This window comes from Rana temporaria, chromosome 10 (assembly GCF_905171775.1).
Source record: "Rana temporaria chromosome 10, aRanTem1.1, whole genome shotgun sequence".
NCBI classification, from domain to species: domain Eukaryota; kingdom Metazoa; phylum Chordata; class Amphibia; order Anura; family Ranidae; genus Rana; species Rana temporaria.
The window spans coordinates 136228083-136253396 of NC_053498.1; the positions used below are offsets into that span (position 1 = coordinate 136228083).

A 25314-nucleotide genomic window follows, 5' to 3' on the forward strand; every position below is an offset into this window, starting at 1 on the left:
GCAACACTGTACCCAAATGAAATTTAATTTTTTTTCCCCCACAATTGAACTTTCTTTTAGTGGCATCCAATCAGCACTGGGTTTTTGTTATATAAATGAAAAAATACCAAAAATTTTGAAAAAAAAAAACTTTTTTTTTTACATTTTACTATAAGATATACCAGGAAAAAAAATCAAAAATGTCTTCATAAATTTTGGCCAAAATGTATGCTGCTACATGTCTTTGGTAAAAAAAATAAAATAAAAATCACAATAATTGTACAGTGCATCCGGAAAGTATTCACAGCGCTTCACTTTTTCCACATTTAATGTTACAGCCTTATTCCAAAATGGATTAAATTCATTATTTTCCTCAGAATTCTACAAACAATTCCCCATAATGACAACGTGAAATAAGTTTGTTTGAAATCTTTGCAGATTTATTAAAAATAAAAACGAAAAAAATCACATGTACATAAGTATTCACAGCCTTTGCTGAATACTTTGTTGAAGCACCTTTGGCACCAATTACAAGTCTTTCTCAGTATGATGCTACAAGCTTGGTACACCTATTTTTGGTCAGTTTCTCCCATTTTTCTTTACAGGGTCTCTTAAACTCCATCAGGTTGGATGGGGAGAATCGGTGCGCAGCCATTTTCAGATCTCTCCAGAGATGTTCAATCGGGTTCAAGTCTGGGCTCTGTAGCCACTTCTTTGTTATCTTAGCTGTGTGCTTAGGGTCGTTCTCCTTTTGGAAGATGAACCTTCACCCCCAGACTGTGGTCCAGAGCACTGTGGAACAGGTTTTCATCAAGGATGTCTCTGTACATTGCTGTATTCGTCTTTCCCTCTATCCTGACTAGTCTCCCAGTAAAAATCCAGAAAAACATCCCCACAGCCTGATGCTGCTGCCACCACCATGCTTCACTGTAGGGATGGTATTGGCCAGGTGATGAGCGGTGCCTCGTTTCCTCCAGACATGACGCTTGCCATTCAGGCCAAAGAGTTTAATCTATGCTTCATCAGACCAGAGAATTTTGTTTCTCATGGTCTGAGAGTCCTTTAGATGCCCTTTGGCAAACTCCAGGCGGGCTGTCATGTGCCTTTTACTGAGGAGTGGCTTCCGTCTGGCTACTCTACTATGCAGGCCTGATTATTGGAGTGCTGCAGAGATGGCTGTTCTTTTGGAAGGTGCTCCTCTCTCCACAGAGAAATGCTGGAGCTCTGTCAGATTGACCAAAAGGTTCTTGGTCACCTTCCGGGCTAAGGCCCTTCTCCCCAAATCACTCAGTTTGGTCAGGTGGCCCACTCTAGGAAGAGCCCTGGTGGTTCCAAACTCCTTCCATTTACGGACTATGGAGGACACTGTGCTCATTGGGACCTTCAATGCTGCAGAAATGTTTCTGTACCTCAGATCTGTGTCTCCATACAATCCTGTCTCCGAGGTCTAAAGACAATTCCTTGGACTTCATGGCTTGGTTTGTGCTCCGACATGCACTGTTAACTGTGGGACCTTCTATAGACAGGGCATTTAGCACAGGCTATCCCCCCGGGACATATGACATCTCCTCATTTGAGAAACCCTTAACCTGCTGGCTTGTCCTATAAAGGATACTGCAGTGTGGCTGCCCACGTTGGATATTTCTCCCATCTTGGTCTTGCCCCCTGCCCTTCTGGTCCCGGCTTTGTTTGTGGTTTTGGCTACCTGCTAGATCCTATTCCTGTCGATGGACTATATATGGGTCTGATGTCATTTAGAGGAATTCTTCTCTGTTCAGCTGTACTGAACTCTCCTATAAGCTGTATACCACTGGTACACTTGCAACCTTAAATGTCCCCGGTGCAATTGGATGGCTAACGATCATTCCTGATTAATGAAATAAGTAATATCTTATTGTCAAATTCTCCTAACCTCGTCCTGTGGAAGCCAAAAGGCGAAAACGCGTAGACGAGACGAAAAGGAATTTTTGCATGTGAACGTATACTCTGTATTTTTGTCTATGTATTTTTGTAAATGAAAATATTATATATTTCTAAACCCTATGTCCCTGTTTTGCCTGAAAAGTCCGCCTTGTCACTACCTCTAAAGACTCCAAAGACATGCTGGTAGGTAAATTGGATCCTGTCCAAATCGGCCCAGTATATATGTGTATATCTGTGTGTATGACTGTGTGTCCCAAGCGTGTCACGATCCTACGGGGTAAAATGACCGCACCAGCCAAGCAGACACTGGCTGGAAAAAGCGCCCAGAGGCGATTCAGTTCGCATGAGTAGCGCTATACATGTCATTCATTCATTCATTCTAGTAGTAACCCTTGTTCTCTTCTATAGACAGGTGTGTGCCTTTCCAAATCATGTCCAGTCAACTAAATTTACCACAGGTGGACTCCAATCAGTGGAAACAGGATGCACCTGAACTAAATTTTGAGTGTCATGGCAAAGGCTGTGAATACCTATGTACATATACTTTTTTGGTTTTTATTTTTATTAAATTTGCAAAGATTTCAAACACACTTTTTTCACATTGTCATTATGAGGTATTGTTTGTAGAATTTTGAGGAAAATAATGAATTTAATCCATTTTGGAATAAGGCTGTAACATAACAAAATGTGTAAAAAGTGAAGCGATGTGAATACTTTCCGGATGCACTTTATATTGATTGGTTTGCGTGAAAGTTATAGCTTCTACAAACCATGGTATATATGCTGGAATTTGTATGTTAGTAATGGCATTATAGTGAATGGTGCCGCTAATATATGCACAGGCCTTAATTGCCAGTTTGAATGTAGCCTTAGGCTGCATTCACACCTGAGCGTTTTGTCGCCTGAAGCGCGACGCTCAAATACGCTAGAGGGGAAAAAATACATTATTACCTATGGAGATGGTTCACATCTCCACTCCAATACGCCTGACGCCGAACGCCTGAAGCTCAAACAAGTTCCGGACCCTTTTTTGTCGCGCGTATCGGGCGGTTTGGGCGTATTTGAGCGTTTCCATTTCCCATAGAAAGTAAAGGAAACGCTCGATTCAAGCGACTAGCGCGACAACGAGCGTTTGCTACGGGCGTTTCGTCGCTTTAATCAATAGAACTTTTCACCCAGGCAGAAGATTAAAAATATCTACCAACATAGCAACAAGTGATGAAAAGATGACCATTTTTCCTATTGGCTCAAATAAAAAGCGCCGAAGTACAAAAACGTCGGACGACGCTGTATGCAAACGTGCAAATAAGCATGAATACGCGCGACAAAACACCTGAAAAAACGACCGACGCTCAGGTGTGAATGCAGCCTTAGGGTCTAGCTGTACTGCAGTCACTAAAGGTCTATCTGTACTGGAATCAAGAGAGGATCCTAGCTGTACTGGAGTCACAGTTTTAGGCTGGCCATGGACGGCTCTCGAACCACTTATGGGCAGGCAGAATGTACTCAAATTGATCGATCGATCAACTTGCATACAACCAGCCTGCACGATTTTACAATCGATTATCGCTCGGTGGGATTCCCGTCAATACTGTGGTTGCAGGAAATAAATCCGCTCCCTGTATGGCCTGCCTTATGTGTCATGGAGTCACTGAGGGTCCTAGCTGTACAGGAATTTACAGGGGAGTCACTGAGAGTCCTAGCTGTATTGGAGTCTTTGAGGATCCAAGCGGTACTGGAGTCATCGTAGGTCCTAGTTTTACTGGAATCCTGGCTGTACTAGCTGTACTGGATCCAAGCTGTAGTGGAGTCACTGTGAGCCCTGGTTATACTGGAGTCGCTGAGTTGCTAGCTGTACTGGAGACATTGACGATCCTAGTGGGTACTGGAGTCACTGAAGATCCTAGCTGTACTGTATTCACAGAGCCCTAGCTGTACTGGAGTCATGGAGGGTCCTAGATGTACTGGAGTTGCTGAGTATTCAAGCGGTACTGGAATAATTGAGGATCCAAGGGTCCTAGTTGTACTGCAATCACAGAGGGCCCTAGCTGTACTGGAGTCACTGAGGATCCAAGCGGTGCTGGAGGGTCATAGCTGTACTGGAATCACAGAAGGTCATAGCTGTACTAGAATCAGAGAGGCTCCGAGCTCTACTGGCGTCACTGAGGCTCCTAGCTGTACTGGCGTCACTGAGGCTCAGAGCTGTACTGGCGTCACTGAGGCTCAGAGCTCTACTGGCGTCACTGAGGCTCAGAGCTCTACTGGCGTCACCGAGGCTTCGAGCTCTACTGGCGTCACTGAGGCTCCGAGCTCTACTGGCGTCACTGAGGCTCAGAGCTCTACTGGCGTCACTGAGGCTCAGAGCTCTACTGGCGTCACTGAGGCTCAGAGCTCTACTGGCCTCACTGAGGCTCAGAGCTCTACTGGCGTCACTGAAGCTCCGAGCTCTACTGGCGTCACTGAGGCTCCGAGCTCTACTGGCGTCACTGAGGCTCCGAGCTCTACTGGCGTCACTGAGGCTCCGAGCTCTACTGGCGTCACTGAGGCTCCGAGCTCTACTGGCGTCACCGAGGCTCCTACCGTGTTTCCCCAAAAATAAGACCAATCCCAAAAATGAGACCTAGCGTTATTTTCCAGGAGGGCTGCAATATAAGCCCTACCCCGAAAATAAGCCCTAGTTAAAAATGCTTGTAAAATCCTATAATCCACTATATTACAGTAAAATATTGTACAATGTGTGCATTATATAATTGCGGGGGAAGAGAGCTCCGGTGGGTCAAAGTGCAGAGCGGCGCTATAACGAACGCATTTGGCACAATATTACAAAAACACACACATTGTACATTATATATTACTGTAATAGAGTGGATTACAAGCATTTTAACTCCGTTCACACTGGGGATTCCTGTCAGTCAGGGAGAGAGAGAGGGAGAGAAGACATCACATTACCTGGTAAGACCTACCCCAAAAATAAGCCCTACTGTCTTTTTTCTCTCAAAGTTAATATAAGACCCAGGCTTATTTTTGAGGAAACACGGGTAGCTGTACTGGCGTCGCCCGAGGCTCCTAGCTGTACTGGCGTCGCCCGAGGCTCCTAGCTGTACTGGCGTCGCCCGAGGCTCCTAGCTGTACTGGTGTCGCCCGAGGCTCCTAGCTGTACTGGCGTCGCCCGAGGCTCCTAGCTGTACTGGCGTCGCCCGAGGCTCCTAGCTGTACTGGAGTCGCCCGAGGCTCCTAGCTGTACTGGAGTCGCCCGAGGCTCCTAGCTGTACTGGCGTCACCCGAGGCTCCTAGCTGTACTGGCGTCACCCGAGGCTCCTAGCTGTACTGGCGTCACCCGAGGCTCCTAGTTGTACTGGCGTCGCCCGAGGCTCCTAGCTGTACTGGATTTATGGAGGCTCTTATATTTGTTGGAGTCAGTGTGAGTCCTACCTATTCCTTCTGTTTCCTGAGAGCACTATCTTTAGACTGTGTGTTCCCTGGATACAGTTATATTAAAGGGGTCATCTCCAGGATCCCTTTAGCTACCCCTACATCCCTGACTATCAAAAATCTAGGGATGATTATAAACCCAGAAAAAAGGAATAGTCTTCCTCTCATCGCTTACAGTCTTTCATGAGCGCATAAGCTGTATAAAACTGATAGCATTGAATTGATCACGTATAAAGAGCAAAGAACCTCTTTATTATTGTAAAGGTGCGTGTATTCTTTATAGTTTTATCCGAGATAAATCACTTTATGTGATGGCGGTACACATACATTTATAACCAGTAATAAATACCTGTTACTATATAATACTTTCACTAATATTTACATAAAAGTTCAGCAAGTAAAGTCCGTTTAGATCTTTCCCTGGGGATATTCCGAGTATCAGCCAGAAATAAAATATCTGAATGATGCAACGTCTTCACTCAATTGCCTGGCCTTCAGAGTCCGGCACCATGGAATCGCCATCCGACGGCCGCTTTCCCTTCCCAGCACCGACCGATTTCTTTTTTTTCTTCTTCCCTTTCTGCTCCTGGTTGTTGGAAGCAATTTCTTCACTGTATGCACTGATGTGAGTATGCTACCATACAGAAGAAGACACAACGCAGTTAAAGAGGAACACTACTAATACCTCAATGATAAAGTTCTCATTTTAATAACCGTTTAGGAAGACATCAAAATATAAGGTTCACTAATCTTGTAGGACCCCCCCCCCCCCATGTTAAATAATAAGGTTATAGTTTTTTATATAAAATCAGTTTATTACCAGCCATAAGGCTTAGTGTACACTTGTGTTTTTTTTTTTTTGGGGGGGGCCATAAAGCAGGATTAAATGCATTTTTATCATCCTCCAAAGTCTCCCCCTCCATATGAGGATATACACGCTGGTGCAGATTCAGGTAGGGGCGCGCAATGATACGGCGGCGCAGCGTAACGTATTTACGCTACGCCGCCGTAACTTACAGGAGCAAGTGCTGTATTCACAAAGCACTTGCTCCGTATGTTGCGGCGTAGCGTAAATGGGGCCGGCGTAAACACGCGTAATTCAAATGTGGAAGGGGGGGGCGTGTTTTATGTAAAATGTATGATGACCTGACGTGATTGACGTTTTTTACGGACGGCGCATGCGCCGTCCGTGTACATATCCCAGTGTGCATTGCTTCCAAGTACGGCGCAAAGACGTATTGGTTTCGACGTGAACTTAAATTACGTCCAGCCCTATTCGCGAACGACTTACGCAAACGACGTAAAAAATTCAAATTTCGAAGCGGGAACGATGTCCATACTTAACATTGGCTGCGCCTCCTAATAGCAGGAACAACCTTACGCCAAAAAAACCTAACGTAAACGACGTAAGTAAATTGCGCCGGGCGTACATACGTTTGTGAATCGGCGTATCTAGGTAATTAGCGAATTCTACGCCGACAACAACGGAAGCGCTCCTAGCGGCCAGCGGCAGAATGCACCCTAAGATACGACGGCGTAAGAGATTTATGCCAGTCGTATCTTAGGCTAATGTCGGCGTATCTAGCTTTCTGAATACAGAAAGTAGATACGCCGGCGCAGATTTGAATTTACGCGGCGTATCTATGGATATGCCGGCGTAAATTCTCTCTGAATCTACCCCGCTGTGTCCGAAAGGTTTTACATTGTGGCGCAGCAAATATTGTCCCTGCTCCAGTGAATGGGGCCGCAATGCAACGCACACAATCCACTAAGGGTTGCTCTTCAGAGGGCCAGTGCAACTGTAAATGAGCCCTTAAACTGTAAAAAAAAGAATCACCTTACACCCCAGCTTCTGGCAAGGTTGCCTATGAAAAGGTGACATCATTTAAACATTCTTGAGAAAGCTGAGGATCCCAAATCTCATGAGAGGACACGAACGCTGAGTGCACTCATCCTCACACAATGTTGGGACCCCAGCTTCACCAGAACCCTGGCAGGAGGCCCAGTGATGTCACCGGAATATAAAGGCAGCGGACAGAAACTGGAGTGTAGGGTGAGGTGCTTCTATGGACTCCAGCAGACTTGTCTATGTATCTTTCTGCTCGTACGGGCAGGCAGATACACACTGACAGAAAGGCCCCGTAAACACGAGGAGACATGTCCGATGAAAACGGTCCGCGGACCATTTTCAACGGACAGGTCTCCTGGGAGCTTTTGGTCTGATGTGTGTACACACCATCAGACCAAAATCCCCGCGGACAGAGAACGCAGTGACGTAGAAAACACCGACGTTCTCAAACACGGAAGTGCAATGCTTCGACGCATGCGCGGGATTTCGGGACGCTGGTTACACGTCATAACCAGCGGACATGTCCGATTAGGTGTACTAACCATCGTACATGTCCGACGGACATGTTTCCAGCGGACAAGTTTCTTAGCTTGCCAAGAAACTTTTGTCCGCTGGAAACCTGTCCGCTAGGCCGTACACACGGTCGGACATGTCCGCGGAAACTGGTCCGCGGACCAGTTTCAGCGGACATGTTCGACCGTGTGTACGCGGCCAAAGTATGCTCAACTGGGCCATGGTAGTTCATTGAAACTACAAGCAGACAGCCGCAAAGGCTGTTGGTGTTTGTAGTTTTCCAATACAGGAGATGGTCAGAGACTGCAGACATGACACAAGAGATGGTCAGAGACTGCAGACATGACACAAGAGATGGTCAGAGACTGCAGACATGACACAAGAGATGGTCAGAGACTGCAGACATGATACAAGAGAGTAATGCAGCCTCACCAGTGCCCATCAGATGCAGCCTCACCAATGCCCCATCAGATGCAGCCTTTACCAGTGCCTCCTAGACCAGCTCCTATGATACTGATTCAATTTCCTGGCATTGAATCAGTGTGCCGTCTATCACAGGAGCCCAATCTAAGAGGCGGGACTTTGTTACAGGGGCTGCCGAACATTTCAGACTAAAACTCTGTAACACAGCGGGAGATCGCCGCTCTGCGTGACACAAACAAGGAGGAGGGGAGGAATCTGACAGGGGCCAAATGCCTGATGCCGCGTACACACGACCGTTGTTCGGGTTGTAAAAAATTTCATTTTAAGGCTCTAGAAAAAACTACGTTTTTTTCAACCCGATCATTTAAACGGCCTTGCCTACACACGATCGTGAAAAAAAAAAAATGCTCTAGCAAAGCGCGGTGACGTACAACGCGTACGACGGCACTATAAAGGGGAAGTTCCATGCGGATAGCGCCACCCTTTGGGCTGCTTTAGCCGATTCTGTGTTAGTAAAAGACGATTTGCGCTTTTCTGTCTGTTACAGCGTGATGAATGTGCTTACTCCATCACAAACTGTAGTTTTACCAGAACGAGCGCCCCGTCTCATAACTTGCTTCTGAGCATGTGCGTTTTTTTCACGTCGTTAAAGCCCACACACGACCATTTTTTACAACCTGAAAAACTACAACGTTAAAAACGTTGTGAAAAAATAGAGCATGTTCAAAAAAAAATTGCCCATTTTTTACAACCCGAAAAATGCTCTGAAGCCCACACACGATCGTTTTTAATGACATAAAAAAAAAAAAAACGTCATTTTTTAAAACCCGAAAAACGGTCGTGTGTACGCGGCATAAAACACAATTTTCGGGCGATATGTTTCGACTGCCGAAATTTAGGTGCACCTCTAGAAAAAAAAAAAATTTCTAGCCTGCTTCTTCGAATTTTCCCATAACTATGGTTGAAAATGAATGTTGATATCACCCAACTAACCATGAGAAAGAAAAAACGGACATTCAGAAAATGAAGTTCTACTGTATGGCCAGCTTTATAAGACATGAAAATCAGACAGACCCAAGACCAGGTCCCACAAGGAGACATACCCCCCCCACCTTCCCAGCATACACGCACAATATTAAAAACAGACATTACCAGCGATCGACTCCTTCGGGAAAGAAGTTTCACGTCGTCCACGTTAATTGTGGATCTTTTCCCGTGCCTACACAAGAGAAAGAAGAGACCTTTTGAGAGTTGGTTGCAAGAAGGGAAATCGGGGTTCATCTGCATGGAAATGAGGAACACACAAACATCAAGGCTGTTTCAACTTTTTCTGTATAAATAATATAAAATAAAACTTCAACAAGAGTGAGAGCCTTCCATCATGACTGCATCAGATGTGTTCAGATCTGGGAGCAAAAGGTTTCACCACTGCAGAAGCAATTATATATTTTATAAAGTGATTGTAAACCTCAGACATGAAATATGAACAAAGCACATCCCTCTATGGCATAGGCAAGCACACAGGGTGTGCCAGGTGTGCCCAGGCACACCCTAATCACCCTGTGCAGAACAGATTCCCCCCTACTGACCTGGCTCCCCCTCCTTCCCCCCACAGCACTGCCTGTTTCCCCCTTCTCCCACCGGTTGTTGCTGTGGATGTTTTAGGATGAGCGGGGGAAGGGGCCAGTAAATAAGCCATTTACCGACCCCTTCCCTTGCTGAATAAACATCATGAGTGATCGGTAGCGTGCGTTTGAGCTTTGGGGTGCACACCCTAATGCCAAAGGCTGCGCACACCTATGCTCTATGGTGTGTACTTGTCTTAATCCAGAGCACTACGTGTCATTTCTATCTACTGCTTTGTTCCTCTGCAATCAGCATGAGAACTTCTTCGGACAAGTTTTCCTGACACCAAGAGAAAAATGGTGACAGGGGAGGGATCTCCAGCTGATTGACAGCCCGAGCCTTGTCGCTGTGTTCAGGGGAGGTGTGTCCATCTCCAATCAGCTCTCAGAGCGGTCCTCACTGAGCTCTGCAGAGTGTAACAAGAACTCTCCACCCTTTTTTTTCTGACAGCTCAATCATTTGTGGCCGAGGCATCCCCCACTCTGCAGCCACATGTATAGGATTAGCCACGCGAGTTTGAAAGAGCATCGGAACACACCCAACTGGTGACTACTCCTTTACCCTCTGCCTAGCTATTTTTTTGGCACATCTTCCAGAGTTCCTCAAGTTTCTGGGGTAAAACTTCATGACAAGACAAGTTTTATCCACTGTACTGCACAAAAGAGCATTGAAGACGCAGAGTAATCCTTGAAGAGGGCGAAGCGCGGCAGCCACACAGATGCAAAGAAGCAGAAACGATTTGTTACGTTATAGGCAATTTGCAGACATAAAGCATCCACATTCTATTACCGAACACTTTCCTTGTAGGCACAAGTGTGACACCTGCCAGATCAGAGGACCCTAAAAATGTGTTTATCGTCTTCTAAAAGAGGAATTCATTCTGAACAATTCAGAGCCGTAATTAAAGAAAATCTTGTGCTTACACCTGTTTGTAATTTAATCGAGCAATTCATACCCGGCTCCTGGTAAACGCGCATCTTTTCATGTCAGTGAGAATGGCTTGAGAACTTATGTCAGGTTCCTCAATTCACTCCACAAAGTAAAGTGGATCCTGAGCTTCGGGGACAAGCTCACTGCAAAAAGAGGAGACAGCCTGGAATCCCAACCCTGAGATATACTGTCCTAGGAAAGAGGGAAGGGAAGGAAGGAGAAGAGAGAAGAGAGAAGAGAGGAGAGAGCCTGGAATCCCAACCCTGAGATATACTGTCCTGGGAAAGAGGGAAGGGAAGAGAAGAGAAGAGACAGCCTGGAATCCCAACCCTGAGATATACTGTCCTGGGAAAGATGGAAGAGAAGGGAAAGGGAAGGGAAAGGGAAGGGAAGGGAAGGGAAGGGAAGAGAAGAGAAGAGAAGAGAAGAGAAGAGAAGAGAAGAGAAGAGAAGAGAAGAGAAGAGAAGAGAAGAGAAGAGAAGAGAAAGGAGAGGACAGAGGACATGATAGGAAATAAGGAAACTAAATAAAAAATGTGAAAAGGAAAAATGATAAGGAAAAGAAAAAGGATAAGTAAAAGGGAAGGGAAAGAAAAGGTAAAAGTAAAAGGTGAAAAGAAGGGAAAGGCAAAAGGAAGTGAAAAGGAAAAAGGTAAAAGGAAAAGGTGAAAGGAAAAGGAAAAAAGGATAAAGCATAACAAAAAGGAAAAAAGGAAAGGAAAAAAATAAAAATGTGGAAAGAATGGAAAAGGTAAAAAGGATAAGAAAAGGAAAGGAAAGAAAAGGAAAAGGAAAAAAGGAAAAAGAAAAGGTAAAAGGAAAGGGAAAGGTGAAAGAAAAGGAGGGAAAGTTAAAAAGAAAAGTAAAAGTAAAGAAAAGAAACAAGTAAAAAGAAAGGAGAAGGAAAGGTAAACAAAAGGGAAAGGTAAAAGAAAAGGAAAAAAAAAAAAAAAAAGGGAAAGGTGAGGAGGTAAAAAGAAAAAAAAGAAGGGAAAAGAAAGGAAAGGAAAAAGGACGTGAAAGGTAAAAGGAAAAGGTGAAAGGAATGGAAAGGAAAAAGGATAAAAAAAAAAAAAAAAGGTAAAAAGGAAAGGTGAAAAGAAGGGAAAAGGTAAAAGAAAAAAAGGATAAGGAAATTAAATGGTAAAAAGAAAGCGAAAGGAAAGTTAAAAAGAAAAGGCAAGGTGAAAAGGAGGGAAAGTTAAAAAGAAAAGGCAAGGTGAAAAGGAGGGAAAGTTAAAAAGAAAAAGTAAAGAAAAGAAAAAAGTAAAAATAAAGGGGAAGGGAAAAGTAAAGGAAAGGTAAAAAGAAGGGAAAGGTAAAAAGAAACAGGAAGGGAAAGGAAAAATGAAGTGGAAGGGAAATGAAAAGGTAAAAAGAAGGGAAATGTAAAAGGAAAATGAAAGCTAAAAGGAAAGAAAAGAAATGCGCATGAGCCGAGAAAAGCTGAACATTTGCCTGCAGTACCTCATTTGGCCTGAGGTACGGGGGCGCAGGAAACGAGCCGAAGTGGCCTCGGGCCTTTTCGGAGGATTTCGGCGCTCTCTGACGCCCCCCCACCTCTGACCGCATTCGGTATTGCCTCCCATTGAAGTCAATGCGGAACAAATTATTTTCGTTTCCATTGACTTCAATATGAAGTACTTTGATATGCAAGTACTTTGGATTACGAGCATACTCCTGGAACGGACTATGCTCGTAATCCGAGGTTCAACTGTACTCAGAAATCAGCCGAGTACAGTTCAGCCGAGCTGTCCCCGAGGCTCTCCGGCGCCCCCCCACCTCTGGCCACATGCGGTATTGCATGCAATATAAGTCAATGCGAAACAAATTATCTTTGTTTCCATTGACTTCTATGGGGAAACTGGCTTTGGATTACAAGCATTCGCTTGCAACGGATTATGCTCGTAATCCAAGGTTCCACTGTATCAGTTTACGGCCGGCGCCAAGGAGTTAAAATAAATTACAGAATTTTTTTTGGTAAAATTAGAAGTCGTTAGTGTTCTGTTTGAATGTTAAATCCAGGTTAGTATGCAAGATGTTAAAATGCGCACTATACACGCGCTCTATAGGAAGACGCCGGGACAAGTAGGCCGGCAGGAGCCGTAAGGGAAGCATAATGCGGGTTATCATCTCCTCCTCACACTTACCGTGCAAACAGCTCAAGGTCTTTTGCAAACGTTTCTGTAGAGTGAAAAAAAATGGAAATGAGATTTCTAATTAGAGAGATGGGGGTAACTCATAATTAAAGATCTTGGAAGGACATCAAGATAAAGCGCTTCACGTGAATCGCTCGGAAGACTAAAAAGGACGATGTGATGGGAAGTCATTGTGAGATAAAGGAATCTGCACCCTGCTGGAGAGAAAAGACCAACCAACATAAAATCATCATTTTTACAAACTAAACACCAAACAGGAAGCTGAACATTTCATAAAACAATATTTTTATTACATTTTTTTTTCTTTTCTTACAATTTGTTTTAACACTCGGTGACAGAACAATACAGTGTTACCATAATAACATTGTACTACTCTGGGAAGGAATCAGGATTATTAAAAAAAAATATTATTACAAATTATGATTGCTTAGTCCAATGAATTTTTATAAGCAACCATGTTTACTGAATGAATCGATTCATTTAGATCCAGATTATACCACCCTGATATTAGTGACCCCCAGGCCCAGATTATACCACCCTGATATTAGTGACCCCCAGGCCCAGATTATACCACCCTGATATTAGTGACCCCCAGGCCCAGATTATACCACCCCAACCCCAGATTATACCACCCTGATATTAGTGACCCCAGGCCCAGATTATACCACCCTGACCCCAGATTATACCACCCTGATATTAGAGACCCCCAGGCCCAGATTATACCACCCTGATATTAGTGACCCCCAGGCCCAGATTATACCACCCTGATATTAGAGACCCCCAGGCCCAGATTATACCACCCTGATATTAGAGACCCCCAGGCCCAGATTATACCACCCTGATATTAGTGACCCCCAGGCCCAGATTATACCACCCTGATATTAGAGACCCCCAGGCCCAGATTATACCACCCTGATATTAGTGACCCCCAGGCCCAGATTATACCACCCTGACCCCAGATTACACCACCCTGATATTAGTGACCCCAAGGCCCAGATTATACCACCCTGACCCCAGGCCCAGATTATACCACCCTGATATTAGAGACCCCCAGGCCCAGATTATACCACCCTGATATTAGAGACCCCCAGATTATACCACCCTGATATTAGAGACCCCCACGCCCAGATTCTACCACCCTGATATTAGAGACCCCCCAGGCCCAGATTATACCACCCTGACCCTAGGCCCAGATTATACCACCCTGACCACAGGCCCAGATTATACCACCCTGATATTAGAGACCCGCCAGGCCCAGATTATACCACCTTGACATTAGAGACCCCCAGGCCCAGATTATACCACCCTGATATTAGAGACCCCCCAGGCCCAGATTATACCACCCTGACTCCAGGCCCAAATTATACCACCCAGACCCAGATTTTACCACCCTGACATTAGTGTGACCCCCAGACCCAGATTATAACACACCGGCATTAGTATGACCCCAGGTCCAGAATACACCACACTAATTATTAGTGTGACCCCAGGCCCAGATTACACCACAATGGCATTAGTGTGACCCCCCCAAGGGCCAGATTATACCACACTGACATTAGCGTGACCCCCCAGACCCAGATTATATCACACTGATATTAGGGTGATCCCCCAGACCCAGATTATACCACCCTGACATTTTAGTGTAACCCCCAGGCCCAGATTATACCACACCGGCATTAGTGTGACCCCCAGGCCCAAAATTCACCATGCTGATATTAGTGTGACCCCCTCCCCCATATTATACCACACTGATATTTGTGTGACCCCCAGACCCAGATTATATCACACTGATATTAGGGTGATCCCCCAGACCCAGATTATACCACCCTGACATTTTAGTGTAACACCCAGGCCCAGATTATACCACACCGGCATTAGTGTGACCCCCAGGCCCAAAATTCACCATGCTGATATTAGTGTGACCCCCCCCCCATATTATACCACACTGATATTAGTGTGACCCCCCCCCATATTATACCACACTGATATTAGTGTGACCCCCCCCATATTATACCACACTGATATTAGTGTGACCCCCCCATATTATACCACACTGATATTAGTGTGACCCCCCCCCCCATATTATACCACACTGACATTAGTGTGACCCCCCCCCCCCCCCCCAGACTATACCACACTGACATTAGTGTGACACCCCCCCATATTATACCACACTGATATTCGTGTGACCCCCAGACCCAGATTATACCACACTGACATTAGTGTGACCCCCCCCCCCCAGATTATACCACACTGACATTAGTGTGACCCCCCCCCCCCCAGATTATACCACACTGACATTAGTGTAACCCCCCCAGACCCAGATTATACCACACTGACATTAGTGTAACCCCCCCAGACCCAGATTATACCACACTGACATTAGTGTAACCCCCCCAGACCCAGATTATACCACACTGACATTAGTGTTACCAGACCCAGATTATACCACACTGGCATTAGTGTTACCCCCCCCAGACCCAGATTATACCACACTGACATTAGTGTGACCCCCCCCCCCAGACCCAGATTATACCACCCTGACATTAGTGTGACACCCCCACCCCCCCCGACCCAGATTATACCACACTGACATTAGTGTTACCAGACCCAGATTATACCACACTGGCATTAGTGTTACCCCCCCCAGACCCAGATTATACCACACTGACATTAGTGTGACCCCCCCCCCAGACCCAGATTATACCACCCTGACATTAGTGTGACACCCCCACCCCCCCGACCCAGATTATACCACACTGACATTAGTGTGACCCCCCCCCCCCGACCCAGATTACACCACCCTGTCATTAGTGTGAACCCCCGAGGCTCCTGTGAAGGTGTCACTTACCACACTGTCGGAAGGCGATTTCTGAAATCGCAGCAATGGCCTGTTTACTGTACTGAACCTCCTGATCTTCTGCCACATCCTGGCACAGACCCCCCACTGTGTAGTGAACGGCCGCCTTCAAACGCTGGAGAGGGGGGGGGATAAGAAGAATAAAGACATTTTACCTTCTGCAGTTATAATCATCAATGACAAAATTGTTTACAGCAGGGTTTGACAAATTTGCTTGGAATCTAGGAGCCAGCTAAAAAAGTTAGGAGCCAGAAAACGCGCCCCGTCTCGACGAGCTTGCGCACAGAAGCGAACACATACGTGAGCAGCGCCCGCATATGTAAACGGTGTTCAAACCACACATGTGAGGTATCGCCGTGATCGTTAGAGTGAGAGCAATAATTCTAGCCCTAGTCCTCCTCTGTAACTCAAAACATGCAACCTGTAGATTTTTTTAAACGTCGCCTATGGAGATTTTAAAGGGTAAAAGTTTGTCGTCATTCCACGAGCGGACGCAATTTTGAAGCGTGACATGTTGGGTATCAATTTACTCTGCGTAACATTATCTTTCACAATATAAAAAAAATTGGGCTAACTTTACTGTTGTCTTATTTTTTCATTTAAAAAAAAGTGTATTTTTTTCCCAAAAAAGTGCGCTTGTAAGACCGCTGCGCAAATGCGGCGTGACAGAAAGTATTGCAACAATCGCCATTTTATTCTCTAGGGTGTTAGAATTAAAAATATATATAATGTTTGGGGGTTTTAATTATAGGGAAGGCTATGACTAAGCATTGGTTATCAATGTGAAACTAGTTAGCTCTTTTACCCCACTGTTTGCTGTTTTTTTCTTGCTTTTGTAGTATTTTTTACCAGAATAAAAGGCAACACCTTTTTACCTTTTATTGGAGTGCGGCTGTCCAAAATTTCTTTCCTCCCATTTATAATTATAGGGAAGGAGATGGCAGTGAAAATAGTGAAAAATGACACACATTAGAATTGCTGTTTAACTTGTAATGCCAACGGCCACCACCAGATGGCGCCACCTCACAGAAGGAAGAGCTTGGGACTTCACAAGGCCGCAAAGCCACGGCCTCAATTACCGGCCGTCATTGGGCCCGCCGCGTGAGGATCCTGTGCCTCCGTACACCTCCCCCACTGCGCGATCGCAGCGGCCGGTAACTGAGGCTGCGGCCTCAATTACCGGCGGGCGCCAGGTCACAATTTCTTGTCGCAATTGCGACCTGGCGCCCGGATATTGTCGACCCCTGGTTTACAGAACCCAAAGTGAACTTTTCAGTAACGTTACAAGTCTGCAGGAATGGATTCTTCCCAAAACGTCCACATTTTACGGTTCAATACCTATCCTTGAGCTCCAATCAGAGACTTTGCCTAGGCAGATGATGTCATCAGTCTGCTGCAGGCAGGACCAAGCATTTCCTCAGTCTCCCTTCCCCCTGTGATCAGACTGTACTGTACATTGTAACTTTGTAGCAAGGTGAGAGGCTGCGTCAGGGGCTAATCTGCATCAGACATTTGTGCAAGTGCTGCACAGGCACCAGAATTCACATGACTGTTCTCTCCTAACCAGCATCTCTTCCCAGGAAGGAGAGGGTGACTCCTGCACAAAGATGGCGCCGTCCTTTTGAAAAGAAAAGCAGGTGAAGGTGTTGTCATGGGGAATACGGTGATCGATGTCACAGTGCTCTATACCTGCAGAAGGATTTGCATTTGTCCAACCAGTCCTGATATTTACACAGCTCTGCCACACAGCACAGTAGGGCAGGAGATCTGATATTTCTCAACTACAGTTCAGTATCACTTACAGGTCGTGTCCCTCCCCCAGCCTGTGACTGTACACTGAAAAGATAAGCAGCTCATCTCTCCGATCTTTTCTCCTATCGGCATGCTCCTTGCACTACAGAACAGCTGATTGGCTCCTGTAATATTGCCATTGATCCCCCAAAAGTGTCTGTTAGGTGTCCGATGTGTTCACTGCAGTATCGCAGTCCCGAAAAAAAAAAAAAAAAATCGCCGCCATTAGGCCCCTTTCACACTGGGCGCGGTGGCGGTATAGCAGCGCGATTTTTAGCGCCGCTATACCGTCGTATTTACTGGAATATTCGGTCGCTAGCGGTGCGGTTTTAAGCCCCGCTAGCGGCCGAAAAAGGGTTAATACCGCCCGCAGACCGAGGCTACAGTCGCGGTTTGCGGGCAGTATGGCCGCGCTGTCCCATTGGGAAGGAACGATGAAGGAGCGGTATACACACCGCTCCTTTCCCGCTCCAAAGATGCTGCTTGCAGGAGATTTTTTTTTTCCTCCCGCCAGCGCATCGCCCCTCGGGCTTTCACATTGAGAATGCTGGGGCAGGATTATTTCAGGCGTTATTTATGCGCCATTTTTAGCGCTAAAACGCCTGAAATACGCCTCAGTGTGAAAGGGGCCTTACTAGTAAAAATAAATAAATAAAAAGTGCCATGATTCTATCCCGTAATTTGTAGACGCTATAACTTTTGCGCAAAGTCCAATCAATATATACGCTTATTGGGATTTTTTTTTTTTTACCAAAAACATGTAGAAGAATAGATATTGTTCAAATTAAATGAAGAAATTCGATTTTTTTTAACCACTTAACCCCCGGACCATATTGCTGGTCAAAGACCGGGCCACTTTTTGCGATTTGGCACTGCGTCGATTTAACTGACAATTGCGCAGTCGTGCGACGTGGCTCCCAAACAAAATTGGCGTCTTTTTTTCCCCACAAATAGAGCTTTCTTTTGGTGGTATTTGATCACCTCTGCGTTTTTTATTTTTTGCGCTATAAACAAAAATAGAGTGACAATTTTGAAAAAAATATAATATTTTTTACTTTTTGCTATAATAAATATCCCCAAAAATATATAAAAAAAATATTTTTTTTCCTCAGTTTAGGCCGATACGTATTCTACCTATTTTTGGTAAAGAAAATCGCAATAAGTGTTTATAGATTGGTTTGCGCAAAAGTCATAGCGTCTACAAAATAGGGGATAGTTTTATGGCATTTTTATTAATAATTTTTGTTTTACTAGTAATGGCGGCGATCAGTGATTTTTTTTGGTACTGCGACATTATGGCGGACACATCGGACACTTTTGACACATTTTTGGGACCATTGGCATTTTTATAGCGATCAGTGCTATAAAAATGCATTGGATTACTATAAAAATGCCACTGGCGGTGAAGGGGTTAACACTAGGGGGCGAGGAAGGGGTTAAGTATGTTCCCTGGGTGTGTTCTAACTGTAGGGGGGGTGGGACTGACTAGGGGAAATGACCGATCTTCTGTTCATACATTGTATGAACAGACGGTCAGGCATTTCTCCCCTGACAGGACCGGGAGCTGTGTGTTTACGAGCGATCGCGGGTGCCCGGCGGTGATCGCGGCCGCCGGGCACACGCGTCGGTGTCAGAGGCGAGCGTGCACGCCCTTCGGCGGCGCGCCCCTATTGGCTGCTCGGCGAGATGACGTAGATCTACGTGATCTCGCCCAGCAGAGCCGACCTGCTGCCCTATAACTGCCGCGGCTGGTCGGCAAGCGGTTAATGTATGCGTTTTATAGCAGAAAATAAATAATTAATAAAAATGCCATAAAACTATCCCCTATTTTGTAAACGCTATAAATTTTGCGCAAACCAATCGATAAACGCTTATTGCGATTTTTTTTACCAAAAATATGTAGAAGAATACGTATCGGCCTAAACTGAGGAAAAAAATAATATTTTTTTATATCTTTTTGGGGGATATTTATTATAGCAAAAAGTAAAAAAATATTGCATTTTTTTTTTTTAATTGTCGCTCTATTTTTGTTTATAGCGCAAAAAAAAAAACGCAGAGGTGATCAAATACCACCAAAAGAAAGCTCTATTTGTGGGAAAAAAAGGACGCCAATTTTGTTTGGGTGCCATGTCGCACGACCGCGCAATTGTCAGTTAAAGCCACTCAGTGCCGAATCGCAAAAAGGGGCAAGGTCCTTTACCTGCATATTGGTCCGGGTCTTAAAAGAATGAATGAAACTACTGTATACACTGAGAACTGCACACATGAGCTCATTACAACCACTAGAGGGCGCCAAATACAAGCAATCTGAACCAAGCTCGGTGGCGCTGTGCGGACCACACTAAACCACTAGGTGGCGCTGTGTACACGCAACACTCAGCGGCTTGGTGCCTGTGCACTTACAGCGCATCTGGCGCTAGGTGGCGCTGTGTACACGCGAATCTGTAAGAGGAGGAGGTGTACAGCGAACGCGGAGCCGGTATACGGTGTGCATAAGGAAGTCCCCGGTGTCCCCCCCTCCGGTACCTGCATCCGGTTCACTCTCCGCTCCTCATCTTCCGCCATCTCCGCTGTCACCAGGCTCCGGGGAACTTTCCCGCCGAGATACGAACCACCTACGGGCTGCAGAGAGGGACAACTCCCGGCAGAGGGCGAAGCGGCCGCGTCACGTGATCACTAGGGAGAGAGAATGGGCGCAGGATGGATGTAAGGCGCAAGCGCAGAATAGGCGCAAGGATCATGAAGCGCTGACAATAAGGACTGGGGGAGGGGAGAGGGTCCTAGTATTTGAATGGGAAGAGAATCCAATGTTCTGGATATATATTATATTATATGATAAGGGCTCAATCACACCCCCACCCCTGTGTTTTGTTTAACCATTTCAGCTCCAGAAGAATGTACCCCCCTCCTTCCTGACCAGGCCATTGTTTGCTGCGCTCCTTTAACTGGTAATTGTGCGGTCATGCTACGCTGTACACAAATGACGTGCCTATTGTTTGTTTGCACACAAATACGGTACATTTGGTATTTAATCACCGCTGTTTTTTTTATTATTATTATGTAAACAAACAGGGCCGCCATCAGGGGGGTACAGGCAGTACACCTCTAAGGGGCTCGGAGGTCCCCAGGGGCCTGAATGGCAACCCCCCTTTTTTTTTTAGGGGTCCGGAGGGGCCCAGATGGACCCCCCCTTTTTTTTTTTTTTTTTTAGAAAAAAACTTTTTTTATATATATATTTTTATTTTATTTTTTATTAAAGGCCCAATTTTTTTTTTTTTTTTTTTTTAGAGGTCCCCAGGGCCCCGGAGGCCCCAGGATGGCAACCCCCCCTTTTTTTTATTTATTTTTATTAAAAAAAAACATTTAATATCTTTTTATTTTATTTTTTATTAAAGGGACAATTTTTTTATTTATTTTTTTATTAAAAAAAAAACATTTAATATATTTTTATTTTATTTTTTATTAAAGGGACAATTTTATTTTTTTAGAGGTCCCCAGGGCCCCGGAGGCCCCAGGATGGCAACCCCCCCTTTTTTTTATTTATTTTTATAAAAAAAAAAAATATTTAATATATTTTTATTTTATTTTTTATTAAAGGGACAATTTTTTTTTTTTTTTTTTTTAAGGGGTCAGGAGATCCCCAGGGCCCCGGATGACAACCCCCTTTTTTTTTATATAAAGAAAAATCTTTTTATATATATATATATATTTTTATTTCTTTTGTTGTTATATATATATATATTAAATTATTATTAAAGGGCCCAGGATGGAAACTCCCCGTTTTTTTATATAAATAAATGTCTATTTTTTTTTTATATATTTGTTTTTATTTATTTTGTATTAAAGGGCCCAGAGGTCCCGGATGGCAACCCCCCTTTTTTTGTAATTTCTTTTTATAAAAAATAATAATAATTTGTATGTATGTGTGTGTGTGTGTGTGTGTGTGTGTGTATATATATATGAAGTCAGTTGATGGAATTCAGCCTATAAGGCCTTAGTCATAAGATGAAGTCAGTTGATGGGTTTCAGCCTATAAGGCCTTAGTCATAAGATGAAGTCCGTTGATGGGTTTCAGCCTATAAGGCCTTAGTCATAAGATGAAGTCCGTTGATGGGTTTCAGCCTATAAGGCCTTAGTCATAAGATGAAGTCCGTTGATGGGTTTCAGCCTATAAGGCCTTAGTCATAAGATGAAGTCCGTTGATGGGTTTCAGCCTATAAGGCCTTAGTCATAAGATAAAGTCAGTTGATGGGTTTCAGCCTATAAGGCTTTAGTCATAAGATGAAGTCAGTTGATGGGTTTCAGCCTATAAGGCTTTAGTCATAAGATGAAGTCAGTTGATGGGTTTCAGCCTATAAGGCCTTAGTCATAAGATGAAGTCAGTTGATGGAATTCAGCCTATAAGGCCTTAGTCATAAGATGAAGTCAGTTGATGGGTTTCAGCCTATAAGGCCTTAGTCATAAGATGAAGTCAGTTGATGGGTTTCAGCCTATAAGGCCTTAGTCATAAGATGAAGTCCGTTGATGGGTTTCAGCCTATAAGGCCTTAGTCATAAGATGAAGTCCGTTGATGGGTTTCAGCCTATAAGGCCTTAGTCATAAGATGAAGTCCGTTGATGGGTTTCAGCCTATAAGGCCTTAGTCATAAGATAAAGTCAGTTGATGGGTTTCAGCCTATAAGGCTTTAGTCATAAGATGAAGTCAGTTGATGGGTTTCAGCCTATAAGGCCTTAGTCATGAGATGAAGTCAGTTGATGGGTTTCAGCCTATAAGGCCTTAGTCATAAGATGAAGTCAGTTGACGGGTTTTAGCCTATAAGACCTTAGTCATGAGATGAAGTCAGTTGATGGGTTTCAGCCTATAAGGCCTTAGTCATAAGATGAAGTCAGTTGATGGGTTTCAGCCTATAAGGCCTTAGTCATAAGATGAAGTCAGTTGATGGGTTTCAGCCTATAAGGCCTTAGTCATAAGATGAAGTCAGTTGATGGGTTTCAGCCTATAAGGCCTTAGTCATAAGATGAATTCAGTTGACGGGTTTCAGCCTATAAGGCCTTATGCCGCGTACAGACGGTCGTTTTTTTGTGATGAAATAAAACGACGTTTTAAATCATGAAATAAAACAACGTTTTTGAAACTTCATTTTCAAAAACGACGTTACCTACACACCATAGTTTTTTCAAAATGCTCTAGCAAAGCGCGGTTACATTCAGCACTCTTTTCCATTGAAGCTAGCTTCATAACTTGCTTCTGAGCATGCGCGGGTTTAAAAACGTTGTTTTGCCCACACACTATCATTTAAATTGACACAAAAAACAACGTTTTGAAAAACTACACAAAAAATTCAAGCATGTTCGAATTTTTTTTTTGTTGTTTTTCAGAAGACATAAAACAACGTTTTCCCCACACATGGTCACTTTAAATTACGTTTTTTAAAAACTACGTTTTTTTTCATCACAAAAAACGACCGTCTGTACGCGGCATTAGTCATAAGATGAAGTCAGTTGACGGGTTTCAGCCTATAAGGCCTTAGTCATAAGATAAAGTCAGTTGACGGGTTTCAGCCTATAAGGCCTTAGTCATAACCATATTACAGACGTAGCGTGAATGTCGTTTGTATCGGCAGGTTTGTGCAGAATGGACTGGCCCATCCACCATCTGTGTAGAAATGTCAAAAGTAAGGGTAGGCAGGTCACTTTGGGGTCAGTGACAACATGAAAACCTGAAGCAGGTGATACTGGTCTGGTTATGTCTGTGGGTGGGATCCCTCTTTAGGATGGCTGTAAGAAGGAAGGTGCCTATGTTCAATCTTCCGTCTTTCTATCGTACTGATTTCTTTTTATTTTTGTCTACTTTTCCAGAACCTCTATTTTCGAGTCTGAAGCCATAAACTGCTCACTGATTGCAGCCTAAATATTTATATGAGGACATATGAGGGAGGATGATTTGTAGACACGTCTGTCCATCAATCCCCCAACACAAACCAGAGACACATTACTCGGGAGAGATGGACGCTACGGGACGTTTTCTTCCCCAGTTTTGCCTTATAGTGTATCTCTAGGCACAAGCGAATGCATAGCCTAGGGGGGCGGGGGGTTGGTTGTTGGACCCTCAAATCTTTATTGTGGTCTGTGTGCCCATTGGGGAAATTCACCCCTCTATCCATGCTGATGAACTTTGTCACCAAGACGGAAACATCTTCCTATTGGGGACAGCTGTCCAAGGGCTTGTTCATGTATGCGGCTATTACTGCCCCACCCTCTGAAAAGCGATCTGCAGTGGATCACTTTTCAGAAGGCGTATGACAGGCGATATGTCACCGCTTTTTTTTCTCGCCCTCCTCATGCCACAACTGGGCCTCGTTCACTTGGATGTGGCGTATTCAGCAGCGGTACCGCCCGCCAAATGCCACATGCCGTTAAATTTTTACCCCTGGCCTGGGCAGCTGCATTTCTGTATATGGGGGAGGGGGAGTAGTAAAACTAAAAAAATACACCCCACCCCCTAGAATTGTGGTCTGTGTCATGCTGTATAACAACTCCCCCCCAGCATTGGTGGTAAGTGGATGCAATAACCTTCCCCAGCATTGGTGGTCAAAGACCTGGCTGTAACAATAACCACCCCCCCCCCCAGCATTGGTGATCAGTGGCTGACTTTAACAATAAACCCCTCTGCATTGGTGGTCAGTGGCTGGCTGTAACAATAACCCCCCCAAGCATTGGTGGTCAGTGGCTGGCTGTAACAATAACCCCCCCCAGCATTGGTGGTCAGTGGCTGGCTGTAACAATAACCCCCCCCCAGCATTGGTGGTCAGTGGCTGGCTGTAACAATAACCCCCCCAGCATTGGTGGTCAGTGGCTGGCTGAAACAATAACCCCCCCCAAGCATTGGTGGTCAGTGGCTGGCTGTAACAATAACCCCCCCCCAGCATTGGTGGTCAGTGGCTGGCTGTAACAATAACCCCCCCCAGCATTGGTGGTCAGTGGCTGGCTGAAACAATAACCCCCCCCCAAGCATTGGTGGTCAGTGGCTGGCTGTAACAATAACCCCCCCAGCATTGGTGGTCAGTGGCTGGCTGAAACAATAACCCCCCCCAAGCATTGGTGGTCAGTGGCTGGCTGAAACAATAATCCCCCAAGCATTGGTGGTCAGTGGCTGGCTGTAACAATAACCCATCCAGTATTGGTGGCCGGTGGCTGGCTGTAACAATAACCCCCCCAAGCATTGGTGGTCAGTGGCTGGCTGTAACAATAACCCCCCCAAGCATTGGTGGTCAGTGGCTGGCTGAAACAATAACCCCCCAAGCATTGGTGGTCAGTGGCTGACTGTAACAATAACCCCCCCAGCATTGGTGGTCAGTGGCTGGCTGTAACAATAACCCCCCCAAGCATTGGTGGTCAGTGGCTGGCTGAAACAATAACCCCCCAAGCATTGGTGGTCAGTGGCTGGCTGTAACAATAACCCCCCCAAGCATTGGTGGTCAGTGGCTGGCTGTAACAATAACCCCCCCCCCAAGCATTGGTGGTCAGTGGCTGGCTGTAACAATAACCCCCCCAAGCATTGGTGGTCAGTGGCTGGCTGAAACAATAACCACCACCCACAGAACTGGTGAATAGTAGATGGCTGAAAGAATGCAGTATCCATCCCCCCTATTTTCACTCTGCTGACGTTCGCACCAGGGCGCCCTCTACGTGTCGGTACCTGGTGCAGGCTTGAGATCCTAATGCAGATACAGTAGAACCTTGGATTACGAGCATAATCCATTCCAGGAGAATGCTTGTAATCCAAAGTACTTGCATATCAAAGCCAGTTTCCCCATAGAAGTCAATGGA

The 25314-nt window shown here is 45.0% G+C and overlaps 1 protein-coding gene across 1 annotated transcript; it reads right to left on the bottom strand.

Moving 5' to 3' along the window:
• Positions 1-5567: 5567 nt before the first annotated feature.
• On the bottom strand, positions 5568-20236 carry CENPS (centromere protein S). The gene is made up of 5 exons (XM_040326354.1): positions 20012-20236; positions 15686-15809; positions 12826-12859; positions 9272-9338; positions 5568-5968 (listed from the first exon to the last, which is right to left on the bottom strand). The coding sequence occupies exons 1-5, from the start codon at positions 20048-20050 to the stop codon at positions 5810-5812; spliced, it is 423 nt and encodes a 140-aa protein (XP_040182288.1). The 5' UTR covers positions 20051-20236; the 3' UTR covers positions 5568-5809.
• Positions 20237-25314: the final 5078 nt, after the last annotated feature.